Consider the following 20,054-nt stretch of genomic DNA (forward strand, 5'->3'; position numbering starts at 1 on the left):
TACCCCCACATATGGGGTGTCGGCGTACTCAAGACAAATTGTACAACAGCTTCTGGGGTCCATTTTCTCCTGTTACCCTTGGTAAAATAAAAATTTGGAGGCAAAAAATCATTTTTGTAGAAAAAATGCGATTTTTTTATTTTCACGGCTCTACGTTATAAACTTCTGTGAAGCACCTGGGGGTTTAAAGTGCTCACCACACATCTAGATAAGTTCCTTAAGGGGTCTAGTTTCCAAAATGGTGTCATATGTGGGGGGTCTCTACTGTTTAGGCACATCAGCGGCTCTCCAAACGTGACATGGCGTCCGATCTCAATTCCAGCCAATTCTACATTGAAAAAGTAAAACGACACTCCTTCTCTTCCAAGCTCTGCGGTGCGCCCAAACAGTGGTTTACCCCCATATATGGGGTATCGACGTACTCAGGAGAAATTGTATAACAACTTTTGTGGTCTAATTTCTCCTGTTACCCTTGTGAAAATAAAAATTTGGGGGCAAAAAGATCATTTTTGTAGAAAAAATGAGATTTTTTATTTTCACGGCTCTACGTTATAAACTTCTGTGAAGCACTTGGGGGTTCAAAGTGCTCACCACACATCTAGATAAGTTCCTTAAGGGGTCTAGTTTCCAAAATGGTATCACTTGTGGGGGGTTTCCACTGTTTAGGCACATCAGGGACTCTCCAAACGCGACATGGCATCCGATCTCAATTCCAGCCAATTCTGCATTGAAAAAGTCAAACGGTGCTCCTTCACTTCCAAGCTCTGCGGTGCGCCCAAACAGTGGTTTACCTCCACATATAGGGTATCGACGTACTCAGGAGAAATTGCACAACAACTTTTGTGGTCTAATTTCTCCTGTTACCCTTGTGAAAATAAGAATTTGTGGGCGAAAAAATCATTTTTGTGAAAACAAATGCGATTTTTTATTTTCACGGCTCTACGTTATAAACTTCTGTGAAGCACTTGGGGGTTCAAAGTGCTCACCACACATCTAGATAAGTTCCTTGGGGGGTCTAGTTTCCAAAATGGTGTCACTTGTGGGGGTTTTCCACTGTTTAGGCACATTAGGGGCTCTCCAAACGCGACATGGCGTCCGATCTCAATTCCAGCCAATTCTGCATTGAAACAGTGAAACGGTGCTCCTTCACTTCCAAGCTCTGCGGTGCGCCCAAACAGTGGTTTACCTCCACATATGGGGTATCGGCGTACTCAGGAAAAATTGCACAACAAAATTTGTGGTTAAATTTCTGTTTTTACACTTGTGAAAATTAAAAAAAATGGTTCTGAAGTAAAATGTTTGCAAAAAAAAGTAAAATGTTCATTTTTTTCTTCCACATTGTTTTAGTTCCTGTGAAGTACGGAAAGGGTTAATAAACTTCTTGAATGTGGTTTTGAGCAGCTTGAGGGGTGCAGTTTTTAGAATGGTGTCACACTTGGTTATTTTCTATCATATAGACCCCTCAAAATCACTTCAAAGGTGATGTGGTCCCTAAAAAAAACATGGTGTTGTAAAAATGAGAAATTGCTGGTCAACTTTTAACCCTTATAACTCCCTAACAAAAAAAAAATTGTTTCCAAAATTGTGCTGATGTAAAGTAGACATGTGAGAAATGTTATTTATTAACTATTTTTTGTGACATATCTCTCTGATTTAAGGGCATAAAAATACAAAGTTTGAAAATTGCAAAATTTTAAAAATTTTCGCCATATTTCCATTTTTTTCATAAATAATCGCAAGTAATATCGAAGAAATGTTACCACTAACTTGAAGTACAACATGTCACGAAAAAACAATCTCAGAATCAGCGGGATCCGATAAAGCGTTCCAGAGTTATAACCTCATAAAGTGACAGTGGTCAGAATTGTAAAAATTGGCTCGGTCATTAAGTACCAAATTGGCTCTGTCACTAAGGGGTTAAAGGCCCTGCGTGGCTGAAACGTTGCTAATTTTCCTGCGTGTACACTGGTTTCAATACAAATATTTTATGTGGAAGGAAGATACCCGGTGCCTTGAATTCTTGAAGTACATGCAATTTCTGCTACCCAGTGAAGGGGTTGTACCAAGAATACATGGGACACATCCTGTGCATAGGATATATACTGTATTAATATATTCAGAGACTTGTCGGTGCGTCTCAGTCCCCGGTAGCTGCTGAATAAAAATACCTGGCTGAGATCCTACAACCAGTGGCTGGTACATGCTGCCAATGGTTTAGGCAGCATGTATCAGCTGTCAGGTTCCTTTCTATAGTGAACTCATTAATTACAGTATGTATATAATGGAGCTGAGACATTTACTGATTTCAGAATCAAGAAAATTACATATTCGAACTGTGTTGAACAAAGGCATAAGGTAGGGAGGGATAATATATTATGCTGATTGTTTACAGGTGAACTGTCAGCTCTCCTGACAGGTCTTATTTAGGAAATATTTATAGTTTGTGTAGTATGAAACAGACAGTACTGATTAGACAATGTCAGATACATTCACAAGGGAAATGGTAAAAGTTGCCCATTTAAGCATACAATTTCAAGAAGAAAAACAGAGGAATGATGTAATAGAATTCTAAGCAATGACTACAAGTATGTACTAAGGCAGGCTTTTTAGGTAAGTAAATCCTGTTTGTCTCATTTAAATAGCATCTTTGAATTCAGCTTACATTTTTGACTTGTGCATAAGTAAAGCATACTGTAAAATTACATTTCAGTGTATCTTCACACTTGATTCTTTTCTCCATTACCAATCCAGGTCTTCTAGTCAAAATTGTAATACAGACAAAGAGAAAAAAACATAGCGAACATCTGTGGGTGAGAAATGGTACAAATATTAAATATTTCACAAGATTTAAACAACAGCATTTTATTTTTTTTACTACCTGATATGTTTTTCATATCCATCAATGACATTTACTGATTCATTGTGAAGATGTTTCCACACTACACAAAGCAAAACTGGACAATGTCAGAAGGGGACTATGGTTATAGGGGTAAACCGCTAACCCATTTCTCTGAAACAAACGGAGGACCACACTGAGAAGCATAGCTCCCTCTGTAGTTGACTTTATGGGAACCGGTTACATCCAAAAATGCTGTTTACATGCAGCTACAGGGACAAAATGAAGCTCTATTCTCCTTACAGCTGCTCACTTCCAGGCAAGCTGTCAATCAAATTTCCCTGATTACCACATGCTCACTGTATGGTGAGTATTGACTGCCACGGCTCACTGAAATGCCCAATGACTGGAAAAGAGCAGCTTCAGGGAGAATATAACTTCATTTTCACCCATTAGCAGCTGCAACATTGAGCCGACTTCACAGGATTCAAATGCTAATTACCTGTAGACTGTAGAATTTGACAGGTTCCCTTTAAGCTACTCATGTATTACATAATAAATAATTCATCAACTATAGGGCAACTGTGCAACCAGACAAGGCTTCCCATTGTGTAATATAACCAGACTTGATGAAGCCATTAATCCCTGACCACCATGTTAGCTGCAACCTGACAGAACAGTTGTGCCTGATAACAAAGCTAATTATTTTATCAATCTGGTGCTTTTTTAAGGGACTATAGTTTAATATAATCTCACTTAGGCTACTTTCACACTAGCGTTAACTGCAATCCGCCACAATGCGTCATTTTGCCGAAAAAACGCATCCTGCAAAAGTGCTTGCAGGATGCGTTTTTTCCCCATAGACTTACATTAAGCGACGTATTGCGACGGATTGACACACGTCGCAACCGTCATGCGACGGTTGCGCCGTGTTGTGGCGGACCGTCGGGACCAAAAAACGCTACATGTAACGTTTTTTGCTCACGACGGTCCTCTTTTTCCGACCGCGCATGCGCGGCCGGAACTCCGCCCCCACCTCCCCGCACTTCCCCGCACCTCACAATGGGGCAGCGGATGCGCTGGAAAAATGCATCCGCTGCCCCCGTTGTGCGGCGGAGACAACGCTAGCGTCGGGAACCTCGGCCCGACACACCGCGACGGGCCGAGCCCGACGCTAGTGTGAAAGTAGCCTTAGAGAAACACACAAAAATAGTAAAAAAAAATCCCTAGGACACACATTAAAATGTGATAAAACACAAAAAAAGCAGTTTGGTTCCTTATCACTAATCATATTGATTGAAGCTTTTATAAGTAATTACCTTTCTGTAGAAAAAAATTAAAAATACATGCAATTCACTCCCCACCACAGATTAACCTGAACCCTACTAATCAGGCCAGTCTCACATGTCCAGATAATTCCGGTACCAGAGAAATCGGTACCGGAGTTATCCGTGTCCGTGTCTCCGTGTGCTCACGTAGACTATCCGTGTGGGATCCGTGTGACGTCCGTGAGTACGTTTTTAAGGTCCGTGTGCTGTCTGTGTGCTGTCCGTGTGCTGTCTGTGTGCTGTACGTGTGCTGTACGTGTGTCCGTGTATTGCAACAATTTTTACAATTTTAACCCTATGACAGGAAAAACGCACACAGACAGCACACGGATGGCACACAGACAGCATCCGTGTGCGGTACATGTTTACACGGACCCATTGACTTTAATGGGTCCGTGTGATCCGTGCTCTCCCACGGTCCATGAAATCATGATGACATGTGCAGAGACACATTTATTTTAATGTGTCTATGTGAGTCAGTGTCTCCGGTACGTGAGGAAACGGTCACCACACGTACCGGAGCCACTGACGTGTGAAACCGGCCTCACACTGCTATTACAGCTCTGTGCAATTTCCAAGTATAATGGAGCTGAGCTATGGCCGTAATATCTTCCTATGAAGGACTATATAACACTGTGCGCTGCTTTACATTTGTACCAAATTATTTGTTGTGCATAAGAGATGAGGGAATCTTTTTAAACTCAAATTTTCCAGCTTTTTACAAAGAAAATTAATTTACAGTGAATCAATTCACCAGGAAGTGTAAAACATCCTTTGTATTGTCAAAGTGACCTCAACATATATGGCTATGTGTAAACTGGTGGTAACCATCAAGGCTGTTTAATAATAGACTGCACTAACAGACTTTTTAAAATGTAAAAATAGTTCAAACATTATTTATTTCTGGGGTCAAATAACTGCTGTGTTAATGTTTATACAGAGGTGATGTTGGTGCTGTGCACGGAAGAAGCCAGGGCTTTTTTACAATTGGTGGTCCAAAAATAATCCCTATTTGGAGAGTAGCCACAGTTTTGTTAGTTTACAGGAATCTGTCAGCAGGATTTCACCTTCTTTTTATATGCTCATCTAACTCTTTTAAAGACAAGTCCAGAAATACTTTTAGGCTGCATTTAAACTGCAAGATAATCATGAATGACCGTTATGTAAACAGTAGTGTTGAGCGATACCGTCCGATACTTGAAAGTATCGGTATCGGATAGTATTGGCCGATACCCGAAAAGTATCGGATATCGCCGATACCGATACCCGATACCAATACAAGTCAATGGGACACCAAGTAACAGAAGGTATCCTGATGGTTCCCAGGGTCTGAAGGAGAGGAAACTCTCCTTCAGGCCCTGGGATCCATATTAATGTGTAAAATAAAGAATTAAAATAAAAAATATTGATATACTCACCTGTCCGGAGGCCCCTGCACCTTACTGCTGTTAACCGGCAGCTTGTTTTGCTTAAAATGAGCGCGTTCAGGACCTTCCATGATGTCACGGCTTCTGATTGGTCGCGTGCCGCTCATGTGACCGCCACACGACCAATCACAAGCCGCGACATCATTCTCAGGTCCTAAATTCCTAGAATGAGGAGTTTAGGGCCTGAGAATGACGTCGCGGCTTGTGATTGGTCGCGTGGCGGTCACATGAGCGGCACGCGACCAATCAGAAACCGTGATGTCATGGAAGGTCCTAAACGCGCTCATTTTAAGCAAAGCAGGCTGCCGGTTAACAGCGGTAAGGTGCAGGGGCCTCCGGAGAGGTGAGTATATCCATATTTATTATTTTAATTCTTTATTTTACACATTAATATGGTTCCGATACCGATTCCCGATACCACAAAAGTATCGGATCTCGGTATCGGAATTCCGATACCGCAAATATCGGCCGATACCCGATACTTGCGGTATCGGAATGCTCAACACTAGTAAACAGGCTCCCAATCACCAGACAAATTAGCAAAACGCTCATTTGTTGGGTGAAATTATCTTTTGTGCAGCAGAAAAGATCATTAATCTTGGTGGTGCATGGCACTGTGTACACAGGGCTTGCACTGCTAATATCCATTGCAGCCATTGCTCACTATTATAAGTTGCATAGTGTGTATCGCTTGCTTTGTAAAGCCTGTTTAAACAGGCATTTGCAGCACCCCAGGTGGCCGGTTGCTGCAGTGATGTTGCTTTTCCTTCGGGGAGGGTAATGTCATGCTCAGAGGCAATGGAGTTCCCTTCACCAGGTAAGGCACACACATGCAACACATTCTGAATCCAGGCCAGGAGGGGGAGCTCAGCACCCGGATTCAGGGGAGCTTCTCTAGGCTTCATGTATCCTGACCTAAGGGAGGAGCTAGTTTAGTCTGGGAGAGACACAAAAGCAGAAGGAAGTCTGGAACTGAGTGCAGACAGAGAGGCCTGGCAGTCACAAGAGAGCTGCAGCCTCTGGAAGGAGCGAGAGAACCCAAAGGGTTGTTGAATGTGGAGCAGCTGGAAGGGAAGGAGCACAGGAGAGAAACAGAGCTCAGAGGAGAACTGTGGCTGGGCACCCTCAGAGCTGATGCGCAGTAGCCGGGAACTGGGAGCCCGAGGCTTTTGTGGGACTCTAGGACACAGAGCAGAACCGGAGGGCATGACACTACACGTCACCTGCCCGCACCACACCTGAGACGCAGAAGCACATGAGGAGCCCGGGGCATGAGAGAGTCCCTGTAAAAAGGCTCAAGGTCCGTCATGCAGGTACCTGTCCCAGGACAGGGGGAAACTGGAGGACCCTGTAGGAAGCTTCAGGCAGCAGGGACCTCACCTTTAATGGCACTAGTTGGAAAGGCTCACGGACATCTACTGGAGAAGGGAACCCTCTGTTGCCTCTGAGCTGTCCGGAACACCACCATCCATGCCTGGTACCCTGGACTGTGACCAGCAACCTACAGTAAACCAGGTGAAGACTTACAACTTGTCTCCTCCACTTATTCGTCGGCATTCACCACCTTGCCACACACTATAGGACCCTTAGGGATCCCGCTTTACCTATGGGAAGTGTAACACCCGTGCTGCCTCATCATCACCCAGGGAACCCCTTTAAAGCAGCGTCGGTCCCACTACTGACTGAACTCCACAGGTGGCGTCACAACAAACTTTGAACATTTTCCCCTATAAAGACCGTTCCCCTTTAACGTTGAGGCCCAGGGCCATGGACCTGGTCGCAGCCACCGTGACATCCTCCTTGCGAGCGGACCCGGTACCGAGTACCTCACTGCCCTGGAGGCGACTCACATTCAAATGACATGTTCTGGTTGTATTGTGCCACTTGTCAGTCCATGTAAATGCACCCTTACATGGCCAGTTTGTTCCTCCTTTACTGAGAAATCGGTGTTTAAATTGATGTGCAAATAAAAAAGAAGAGTTATAATAAATCTGAAGCTCAGTTTTATTGTATTTTTTGCCCAGTGCTGCCTCCTATTGCTTGACTGGCTGCTCTATTGCCTGAAGTCACACAATACAGAGTCTGGTAGTCCAGCAAGAGGTTGCACCACTGAGTGAGGAATAGAGCTGGAGCGACAGATTCTTCAGATCTATAAATGCTCCTCAGCCTCATTTGCATATCAATGCAAATACTGATTTCTCAATAATGGAGGAATGGGTGCACTATGTAAATTAATTTCTGGACATGTATTTGCAAGAGCTACATGAGCATATACTGTAAATACATTGATTAGTGAAATCATGCAGAAAGATTCCCTTTAAGTGAAAAAGCTATAGCTTTTTAACAAGCCTTCCAAAAATTATCCATATTTTGAGAGCAGTGATATAGTTTGCTGCTTGGAAAGAGAAAAAGCACTGGCTTTTTAATAATCCATTGAAAAATTATCTCAATTTTTTTGGGAGCAGTATCTCATTTATTTACCCTGTACAGAGTAGACAGCAGTACACAGGTCCAGGACAATGCCTAAGGCACTACCTCTTACATTCTTAGGAGGTGCATTCTCACAAAAAATGACTAATTGTCCTTCCTTCGGATTCCAGCATTCAGCACAGAGACAATGGGAGGACAGAGACTAGCAGTGTCAGTGAGTCACTAATAGTGTTCACTGCTCTCTCTGACTGAGGCTGTAGTTCTTTCACTGCATTCGATTGTATTTATGTCTTTAAAACATGACTACAATTGAATAAGTGAAAGCCGGGACAAGAGCAGAGGTGCTTTAACCAGCTCCCTACATTTTCCCCTGCAAGCAACAGCTTGCTTCTTGCCTGCTGCATGTTGGAGACCAGCACTACACAATGGGCGTCAGGTGGTGAGAAGACATCACTGCATAATGCCATCTGACTGGCCCACTGCTAAAAAGGCTGAAGAGGGACGAAGGCTGCAGTGGACGGTAAACGAATATTAAGAAAATATAAGCTTTTTGTTTTTACTTTTTTTCTTTAATTATTTGGAGTTGAATGGTAGAGTGTAATTTTGTATAGCTGGGTATACGTGATGTCATACCACATGGTGGTGTGGGGGATATCAAACTGTATGTTGGGATGGGGTCACCATCATGATAAATATGGGAGGCTGTGGGGGTCCCGATACTGTATAAAGAGATGTGGGGGACATTAAACTGTGTATAGAGGGCTGTGGGAGACATCATACTTTGCTGGATGATTTCTTCAGTATACATTACATTGTAAGTTATAGATATTTAGGGACAAAAAATGTACAATTGGCAGAGAAAGGTTGAACTTGATAGACCTAGGTCTTTTTTCAGCCTATGTAATGGTAACTATGTAATTATGTTACAACTATAATGTGAGCCTTTGCTGCATTTGGAAGCCATGTCCCCATAGGCAGATTATAATGAGGGCAGTCTGGGCTCCCGAACAAGTCACAAGACTTTGGTGGGGGCCTATGGCCAGATTGCCCTCATTATAATGTTTTGCGCTCCACCATTGATGGCACATTTCTCTGGTCTTCCATTGCCAGCAACATAGAATGGTAGCACAGCTCCAGTGGAGCTCCCATCGCCTTTTCTGTGAAAAACCTCAGCCGTCACCGATGCAATGATGTCATCACGTCAGCATCTCTTAGTCAGCTAAAAGAAGAAGTAGAGCTCATATAGGGATGAAAGTATACATTTTTTAATTTTTTGTTTCAATAAAATGAATGCAATTGGGGTAGGAGAAAGGACATTATAATGAATTAAGGGTGGGGTCGGAGTGAGGAAATTATTATGAATTGAGGGTGGAGGAAGAGAGGATATGACATAATGAATTGGGGGATTGGAGCATGTAAATATAATGAATTGGAGGGGCATGTAAATATAATGAATTGGGGGAGTGGGAGGCGTACAGTGGTAGGGCGTTGAGGATGCAGGAGGGTGACTGGTGATGAATTGGGGAAGAGAGTACAGTGGCTAATTCATTTATATATTGTAGGGATTCACTCTCTCTGATAGTTGGTAGTGTACATACAGGCAATGCGCCTCTGTCCAAACATCTGAAGTTTTATTGTAAGGAGATAGACTGGGCTGTGGGTACCTGCACTGAGCCGGGTCTGGAACTGTCGAGGCTGCGTCCCATGTTTCCCAGGGGGAAGGAATAGGGGACTGCAGAGGCCCCATGACCCGGGCAGTGAGGTCGGGTTTAAACAGGAAACCCAGCTGGAAGCTGGGGAAAAAGCACACGACAGGAGAGAGAGGTTCCCGCCATCAGCGTGCGAGCAGCAAGATGGGCAGAGTGCTCCGCACCCGAAGCGCTGGCGCTGCGACCTCAGCAGATAGCTCCCGATGCCATCAATGAGACAGCTAAAGTGAGAGGCACCGCAAGCGCCCAGTGACAATGAAGTCGGTGCATGTTTGGACAGCCCAGGGCCAGTTACAGGACAGTACCCTGCGGGCTGTACTGCCGGACAGCGTACCACAACCGTCATTTAACCCCGGATGGCTGCAGCTATTGTTGCGTTGGCTGCATCAACTTATGGACTAAGGGCTCAACGGAAGGTACCGGAGACTGACCGCTGCCGACAGAAGACGGATTGTTAACCTTGCACCCCCCTTGAGGACATTTTGTCGACAGCTACAAGGACTACTACCCTCATCAGAACATTTGCAGCTGAGGAAACTATAGACACGATAAGTTTACTGAATGAACTGTTTATATTTTTTCACCTTTTTTCTTTCCCAGTTTTACTGTTTACCGTATATACTCGAGTATAAGCTGACCCGAGTATAAGCCGACCCCCCTAATTTTGCCACAAAAAACTGGGAAAACTTATTGACTCGAGTATAAGCCTAGGGTAGGAAATGCAGCAGCTACCGGTAAATTTCAAAAATAAAAATAGATATATAAATGCGCCATACAATTCATTATTGCCCCATAGATGCTCCATACAATTCATTATTGCCCCATAGATGCTCCATACAATTCATTATTGCCCCATAGATGCTCCATACAATTCATTATTGCCCCATAGATGCTCCATAGAATTAATTATTGCCCCATAGATGCTCCATACAATTCATTATTGCCCCATAGATGCTCCATATAATGTGCCATACAATTCATTATTGCCCCATAGATGCTCCATACAATTCATTATTGCCCCATAGATGCTCCAAATAAAACTGTGCCACATTTAATGCTGCTGCTGCTGTAATAAAAAAAAAGTGACATACTCACCTCTCGTTGCTGCCCGCTGCTCCTCGGCGTCCCGTCTCTCCGCACTGACTGTTTAGGCAGAGGGTGGCGCGCACACTAGTACGTCATCGCGCCCTCTGACCTGAACAGTCACAGCAAGAGGACGGGAAGACAGAGCGGCGCCCGGCGGGTGGAACGAGGGAAGGTAAATATGAAATACTTACCTGCTCCGGCGCGGTCCCTGGCTCCTTCTCCCGCACAGATGGTCTCCGGGCACGGCAGCTTCTAACTCTGTCAGCGGTCACTAGTACCGCTCATTACAAGGAATGAATATGCGGCTCCACCCCTATGGGGGTGGAGTCCATATTCATTACTTTAATGAGCGGTACCATGTGACCGCTGAACAGAGGAAGAGCTGCGGCACCTGAAGACCGTTGGACATGCGGGGACCACGTCAGGAACGCCAGGAGTAGGTGAGTATGTGACAGCCTCTCTCCCCCTCACCTGCTGCCGACCATGACTCGAGTATAAGCCAAGAGGGGCACTTTCAGCCCAAAAATTGGGTCTGAAAATCTCGGCTTATACTCGATCATATACGGTATCTCCCTGCGAGAAGTACCTTTATTGTTAATTAAATTTTTTAACCCTTGCACTGCCTCCCGTTTGTCACTGCATCTTGCAACCTGCTTACAATATTACTTTCAAAAGACTCCAGTGGATACAAATATAAAATCGCCTCTTCCGGGCACAAAGTTATGACAGGAAAATAAACAGCTTGTGTACCAGCAGACAAGTGGTATCACGGTAGGCTCGCCAGTTCAAAACACAGTCCTTTCCCTCTCAGCTTGTGGCTGAGGCTTCCAACACTAGAGGACTTTCCTTCCTCCCACACACATAGACTTTGGTCTCTCACCCATGCGGCTATTCTGGCACACGCCTGGCTCAGTTTGGTCATCAGGAAAGGATCCTCTGCAGCTCCCAGCACAATCCACACTCTGCTTGCTCTGTTCTACACAAAAGCAGACAGGTGCCTCTAATCCAACCCTGCAGAGCTGGCATTTAACCCTGTCCTTCCCAGCTTTCCTACAATATTTAATGGTCAAGGAAAAGTGGCTAATAGTAAACAGGTGGAGGGTGGGGCACAGTGATGAATTATTAATTTACATTTGTAAGGGTGGGTTGCATAATGGCTAAGTATATATTAATAGTGGCTGCACGTCTGTATCCAACGGCACAGTGCTGTTGATTTCTGGGTCCTGCTGTTAGGATGTCAACATGGTTTTACAAGGTGAAAAACAAAAAGGCTGCAATCAGATGAGACACCAGCGGTAAGTTACTAAATGTTAATATTTATTTTGTATAGGGGCTTTGTATATGGGTACTGTATAGAGGTATGTTTACACGGACCGACATGGCGCACTAATAGACTTTTAGTCGGCAAGCCGGATTGTCAGTCGTTTACGGTTTAAATAGGCTGTTAAACAACGCTCTGAGTGATCTGTCTCATATTGTATAGCTTCAGCTGTTGTTATATATAGCGCTGTCCCTTATTACATTATTACATAGCATTCCTTTTTTGTCCCCCATTACATAGCTATACACTCACTGGCCACTTTATTAGGTACACCTGTCCAACTTCTTGTTAACACTTAATTTCTAATCAGCCAATCACATGGCGGCAACTCAGTGCATTTAGGCATGTAGACATGGTCAAGACAATCTCCTGCAGTTCAAACCGAGCATCAGTATGGGGAAGAAAGGTGATTTGAGTGCCTTTGAACGTGGCATGGTTGTTGGTGCCAGAAGGGCTGGTCTGAGTATTTCAGAAACTGCTGATCTACTGGGATTTTCACGCACAACCATCTCTAGGGTTTACAGAGAATGGTCCGAAAAAGAAAAAAAATCCAGTGAGCGGCAGTTCTGTGGGCGGAAATGCCTTGTTGATGCCAGAGGTCAGAGGAGAATGGGCAGACTGGTTCGAGCTGATAGAAAGGCAACAGTGACTCAAATCGCCACCCGTTACAACCAAGGTAGGCCTAAGAGCATCTCTGAACGCACAGTGCGTGGAACTTTGAGGCAGATGGGCTACAGCAGCAGAAGACCACACCGTGTACCACTCCTTTCAGCTAAGAACAGGAAACTGAGGCTACAATTTGTACAAGCTCATCGAAATTGGACAGTAGAAGATTGGAAAAACGTTGCTTGGTCTGATGAGTCTCGATTTCTGCTGCGACATTCGGATGGTAGGGTCAGAATTTGGCGTTAAACAACATGAAAGCATGGATCCATCCTGCCTTGTATGGAGCATCTTTGGGATGTGCAGCCGACAAATCTGCGGCAACTGTATGATGCCATCATGTCAATATGGACCAAAATCTCTGAGGAATGCTTCCAGCACCTTGTTGAATCTATGCCACGAAGAATTGAGGCAGTTCTGAAGGCAAAAGGGGGTCCAACCCGTTACTGGCATGGTGTACCTAATAAAGTGGCCGGTGAGTGTATATAGCACTATTTCTTACTAAAAAGTATATTTGTTGGCATCAGACATCCTGGCAGTAATAATATCTAAAACAGGTCACAGCTGCCCTCATGTGCTTCTGGCAAGCATATTAGTGGGGAGGAAGCGAAGGTAGTAATGGAATATGTGCCACAGCACTCATCTCAGTCACAGCAGGTTGATGTCACCTCTCTCAGGGATATCACCAATTTGAGTCAGTGTTCTCTACAGTCCACCTCCTCTGCCACCAAAACAGCTAATGTTTTTCATAGCGCCCTTTTAATTGTATCAACCACACCTTTATTTGTTCAGCCACCTAAAACTCTCAACCTACTAGCCCAAAGCTACAGAAAATATGTCACACAAATATCTTTTTCCTGTTTATTCATTGCATGGGTCGCATTCTTTGCAGGACAAGATTACAGTTTTAGTGATTCCGTTTTTTTTTTCTATACTTATTTTTTCTTTTTTTAACATTTTTAGGGAGATTTTATATTATTTGTTTAATGGCTATCATAGTATGAGTTATGGTACGGTTTTAAAGCTTGAGTCATTACAGATGTGGCGATAACACTTTTAAATCCCTCCCCGCGCATGCAGTGTTCACTGCGGTGAGTTGCTAGTTTCTGACCCGGGACCAGAGGGTATGTAAGAGTTATACATAATTCCAGCCAGTGGGTTCAGCCTCGCTCTACATACACTTTAATGGAGAGAAGCTGCGCCCTCTAGTCAGCCACGACTACTAGATGGCTGTGTCACTAGACTGGGTGCGGCCCAGCTCAATACAAGTGTATGGCGCAAAACCACGCCCACTGACCGGGGGTATGTATAACATATACTGTACATACCCTCCGGTATCAGTTCTGAAACCAGCGAATCCCCGCAGCGCACAGTGCATGCGCTGGGGTATTCACACAGAGTGACTGCAGACTTACTTGTTTTGACCAGACAAGCCCTTTAAGGTTTTTATTGATTGCCTTTTGGGTACATAACATTTTATTGATTTGATCACTCTCAGTATATGGCTAGAATCACATTCTTGTGTTCTATGCTGAACACTTACATCAGGGTTTCAGAAATCTCACAAAAATATGATTCAGATCAAATCCAAAATGAGGCAGATGGACACACTTTGAACTCCATTTGCCGTCTGTTCTGCTGGTATCCATATTTTTAGGTGTGTACAGAACCAGGGCCAGTTTCAGACAAAGTGAGGCCCTGGGCTCAAGTTTAAACTGGGGCCCCAAAGGCTCACATATTGCACCATCACCCAAACATTTTGGTTGTAGTTACGTGCGCTGAGTTCAGACAGTTAAACGAGCGCGATCGACAATATTGAAGCCGTTCGACGCTTGTTTCCCAGCTTCTTTACACTGGCTGAGGAAGAATGATGGGCACAGAACAATCACTAGTAGATAAATCTGTCCACATACAATATAATGTTATCAGCAGCACATCTGCAGTTTTCACCAGGCGATGTGCTGCTGAGAACAATGATTTTTGTTCCAGTATAAACAATCCAATCACTCCATGCAGCATTTGGCTTGTTTAATATAATGCAAACCATAGTCCTTCACATACTATAATGTTCCCCAAAGTCCTCCATATAGTATAATGTGCCCCATAGTCCTCCACATAGTATAATGTGTCCCATAGTCCTCCATATACAGTGGAGGAAATAAATATTTGATCCCTTTCTGATTCTGTAAGTTTGCCCATTGACAAAGACATGAACAGTCTATAATTTTAAGGTTAGGTTAATTTTAACATTGAGAGACAGAATATCAAAAATAAAATCCAGAAAATCACATTGTATAAATTATATAATTTTTTTTGAATTTTGCAGTGAGAAATAAGCATTTGATCCCCTACCAACTATTAAGAGTTCTGGCTCCTACAGACCAGTTAGACGTTCCTAATCCCACTCGTTACCTGCATTAAAGACAGCTGTCTTACATAGTCACCTTTATAAAAGACTTCTGTCCACAGACTCACTTTAGCAGTCAGACTCTAACCTCTACAACATGGCAAGACCAATGAGGTTTATAAGAATGTCAGAGACAAGACGATAGACCTGCACAAAGCTGGAATGGGCTACAAAACCATAAGTAAGACGCTGGATGAGAAGGAGACAACTGTTGGTGCAATAGTAAGAAAATGGAAGAAATACAAAATGACTGTCAATTGACATAGATCTGGGGCACCATGCAAAATCTCACCTCATGGGGTATCCTTGATCATGAGGAAGGTGAGAGATCAGCATAAAACTAAACAGGGGGCTTGGTAATGATCTCAAGGCAGCTGAGGCCACAGTCACCAAGAAAACCATTGGTAATACATTAAGCCCTAAAGATTTAAAATACTGCAATGCCCGCAAGGTCCCCCTGCTCAAGAAGGCACATGTTCATGCCCATCTGAAGTATACCAATGAACACCTGGATGATTCTGTGAATGATTGGGAGAAGGTGCTGTGGTCAGTTGAGACAAAAATTCAGGTCTTTGGCATTAACTCAACTTGCCGTGTTTGGAGGAAGAGAAATGCAGTCCCCACTGTCAAACATTGAGGTGTAAACATTATGTTTTGGGGTGTTTCTCTTCTGCTAAGGGCACAGGACTGCTTCACTGCATCAATGGGAGAATGGATGGAGCCATATACCGTAAAATCCTGAGTGACAACATCCTTCCCTTTGCCAGGACATTAAAAATGGGTCGTGGCTGGGTCTTCGAGCAAGACAATGACTCAAAACATACAGCCAAGGCAACAAAGGAGTGGCTCAAATAGAAGTACAGTAAGGTCATGAAGTGACCTAGCCAGTCTCCAGACCTTAATCCCATAAAAAAAACTTATGGAGGGAGTTGAAGCTCCGAGTTGCCAAGCAACAGCCTCAAAATCTTAATGATTTAGAAATGATCTGCAAAGAGGAGTGGACCAAAATTCCTCCTGACATGTGGGTAAACCTCATCATCAACTACAAAAAAAGTCTGACTGATGTGCTTGCTGTGAAGCAGTGTAATATGCGAGGGTCGCTATGTGTCCCCCAGGATGCACTCAGAAGCTCGCTGGAGTGCCTTGTGGTCACAGCAGAACTCTTGTGAGTCACAAGGCAAAATAAAAGTAAGCATGAACCTGGTCAAGCCATTCGGCCAAGGCACTGTTCAGGAAAATCCGTTAGGGGCTTTTATTTTTTAAATGGTGCTGGTCCGTTTCCTCCAGGCCGGATCTTACAAGTGGCCCATGGCCACAGTTTCCAGTTTAGAAAATACCCTACAGGAAGGGTTTTGTGTGTGTCAGTGTGGAGTTTGTATGGTTTAGAGCAGACAGCTCTGGCAGACAGCTCTGTAACAGCACTACCTGTGTGAGGGAACACAGAGCCCAGCGGAGCGAACTCCTGGCAACCCACAGCGTAATACGGTGGTGCAGTTGCTCTCGGCAACCGGACGCATTTAGGGACTGTTTTGTTTCCCAGCTGCGATCCGGAGGATACCGTTTCTTTCGTTTGTAAGTTTTGGGACATAAAACCTATGTATACTTTGAACTTTCCTGGGTCACCACTAGGGTTGAGTGAAACGGATCGGACAAATTCAAAAATCGCCGACTTTCGGCAAAGTCGGGTTTCATGAAACTCGGCCCGATCCCAGTGTGGGATCGGCCATGAGGTCGGCGATCTTCGCGCCAAAGTTGCGTTTCATATGACGCATTCAGCGCCATTTTTCAGCCAATGAAGGAGGACGCAGAGTGTGGGCAGCATGATGACATAGGTCTCGGTCCCCACCATGTTAGAGAAGGGCATGACAGTGATTGGCTTGCTTTCTGCGGCGTCACAGGGGCTATAAAGGGGCTTGCACGCCGATCGCCATCTTACTTCTGCCGATCGTACCATAGGGGGAGTTTGCTGCAGCTGCATCAGAAGCAGGTATATAGTTAGGGAGGGAAAATTAACCCCCAAACCGCTTGTGCTGTAGCGATTTCCACTGTCCAACACCACCTTTTCTTTGCAGGGACAGTGGAGGCAAGATTTCTGTGCATCAGCTCTGTAGCTTATTAGGCTGCCTTATAAGGCTCCCTGATAGCTGCATTGCTGTTTGTACGCCGCTGTGCAAACCAACTGCTTTTTTAAAAGCAAAAATCCTGTTGCTCCTTTCTGCACAGTTATCTTGTTTATTTGTCCACACTTTTGTGTGCAGCAGTCCTTTTTATTTCTAGCTGCCATACTTGTCCTGAGATCATTGTAGGGAGAATGAAATTGTACTACAGTCCTTGTATTTTTTTATATATCTTCCAGCCACGTTCTGCCACTTACATTGTGTAGTGTAATACACTCGGCCTGAGTTTGGGTGCAGTCTCCCCCCCAAAAAAGGGAGATTTTAATTGGCACTAAGTGGATCTACATCAGTTCTGTTTGTCGTATATCCTCCAGCCACGTTCTGCCACTTACATTGTGTAGTGTAATACACTGGGCCTGTGTTTGGGTGCAGTCTCCCCCCCAAAAAAAGGGAGATTTAAATTGGCACTAAGTGGATCTACGTCAGTTCTGTTTGCCGTATATCTTCCAGCCACGTTCTGCCACTTACATTGTGTAGTGAAATACACTGGGCCTGAGTTTTTCTGCAGTCTCCCCCCCAAAAAAGGGAGATTTAAATTGGCACTAAGTGGATCTACGTCAGTTCTGTTTGTCGTATATCTTCCAGCCACGTTCTGTCACTTACATTGTGTAGTGTAATACACAGGGCCTGAGTTTGGGTGCAGTCTCCCCCCCAAAAAAGGGAGATTTAAATTGGCACTAAGTGGATCTACGTCAGTTCTGTTTGTCATATATCTTCCAGCCACGTTCTGCCACTTACATTGTGTAGTGTAATACACTAGGCCTGAGTTTGGGTGCAGTCTCCCCCCCAAAAAAGGGAGATTTAAATTGGCACTAAGTGGATCTACGTCAGTTCTGTTTGTCGTATATCTTCCAGCCACATTCTGCCACTTACATTGTGTAGTGTAATACAGTGGGCCTGAGTTTGAGTGCAGTTTCCCCCAAAAAAAGGGACATTTAAATCGGCACTAAGTAGATCTACGTCAGTTCTGTTTGTCGTATATCTTCCAGCCATGTTCTGCCTCTTACATTGTGTAGTGTAATCCACTGGGCCTGAGTTTGGGTGCAGTCTCCCCCCCAAAAAAGGGAGATTTAAATTGGCACTAAGTGGATCTACGTCAGTTCTGTTTGTCGTATATCTTCCAGCCACGTTCTGCCACTTACATTGTGTAGTGTAATACACTGGGCCTGAGTTTGGGTGCAGTTTCCACCCCAAAAAAGGGAGATTTAAGTTGGCACTAAGTGAATCTACATCAGTTCTGTTTGTCGTATATCTTCCAGCCACGTTCTGCCACTTACATTATGTAGTGAAATACACTGGGCCTGAGTTTTTCTGCAGTCTCCTCCCCAAAAAAGGGAGATTTAAATTCTCAACAAGTTTATATACACCTTCTACCTTGTTTTACAGTACCATATAACGGTTGTTATTTTGGTTACATTTTCCCAAAAATGAGGAAGTCTGGTGGAAGAGGCCATGGGTGGTCGTTGCCAGCTGGTAATGATGGTGGTGGTGTTGGTGGTGGAGCATCTGGTGGTAGTGGGAAAAGCAAAATAGCACCTAAGGCTCGAGGTGTTGAGTCAGCGTCATCGTCTGGCTACACAAGGCCTCGAAGGCTCCCTTATCTGGGAGTAAGAAAACAGCTTTTAAAGCTGGAGCAGCAGGAAAAAGTTTTGGCTTTTATTGCTGACTCAGCCTCTAGCTCTTTCGCCTCCTCTTCAGAAAGTTTGAAATATAAAAGCAGCGAGTCATCAGTGGATGCTCCCGTTCAGGAACAAGTCGCTTCCTTGTGTCCTTCACCCAAAGCAAAAGTGAAGGATGCGGCAGGCGACACTACAGTTTACTCCATGGAGCTCTTTACACATACCGTGCCAGGGTTAGAAAGGGAAATTGTTAACTGCCCATTACAAGATGAATCGGACATGGAGTGCACAGATGAACAGCCACAGCTAGATTATTATGCTGTTCCATTGACTCAGAACACAACATTGCCCTCGCAATGTACTGAGCCAGAATCTGACCCTGATGAGACTATGGTGCCCCATCACGAACGCTATAGCACCTTACATGGTGACACAGAGGAAGGTGCACATGACATTGAAGAGGAGGTGATAGATGACCCAGTTGTTGACCCAGATTGGCAGCCATTGGGGGAACAGGGTGCCGCTGGCAGTAGCTCTGAAGCCGAGGATGATCCGCAGCAGGCATCTACATCGCAACAGCTTTCATCTGGCAGGCCCATATCTGGCCAAAAATGTTTGACAAAACCAAAAACACTTTTAGGACAGCGTGGCCATCCGGTGAAAGTAGCACAGTGTGCAATGCCTGAAAATGTATTCGATAGTAGGAAGAGTGCAGCGTGGGCATTTTTTAACCAAGATCCGAATGTTCAGTGCTCAAAGACCTTTAGCAGAGGGAAGAATGTCCAAAATTTAAATACAACGTGCATGCGTAGACATTTAACCAGCATGCACTTGCAAGCCTGGACTAAATACCAAACGTCCCGTACCGTTGGTGCAACCACTCAGAATGAAGGTAGTCAGCAAGGCTACATTGCTTCCCTCACTGTAAGCCCACCTATTAGGACACCACCAGCAGCAAATGTGGAGGTATCGTTGCAAGGCCAAAGCAGTCAGGGAATCACAAGGTTCTTGGTAGGCAACACTGTATGTAGGTTAACATCAAGAATACAAT

General features: G+C 44.4%; 1 protein-coding gene across 1 annotated transcript in view; it reads right to left on the reverse strand.

The window, feature by feature from the left end:
* Positions 1 to 1,416: 1,416 nt before the first annotated feature.
* The window catches only part of LOC143818125 (tetraspanin-18-like), a 141,390-nt gene continuing 122,752 nt past the window's right edge, over positions 1,417 to 20,054 (reverse strand). The window contains exon 7 of the mRNA XM_077299539.1: positions 1,417 to 2,804. Coding sequence (XP_077155654.1) covers positions 2,757 to 2,804 — 48 coding nt within the window. The 3' untranslated portion in view covers positions 1,417 to 2,756. The remainder of the gene's footprint in view (positions 2,805 to 20,054) is intronic.

Source organism: Ranitomeya variabilis, chromosome 3, assembly GCF_051348905.1.
Source record: "Ranitomeya variabilis isolate aRanVar5 chromosome 3, aRanVar5.hap1, whole genome shotgun sequence".
In the NCBI taxonomy this organism is placed as follows: domain Eukaryota; kingdom Metazoa; phylum Chordata; class Amphibia; order Anura; family Dendrobatidae; genus Ranitomeya; species Ranitomeya variabilis.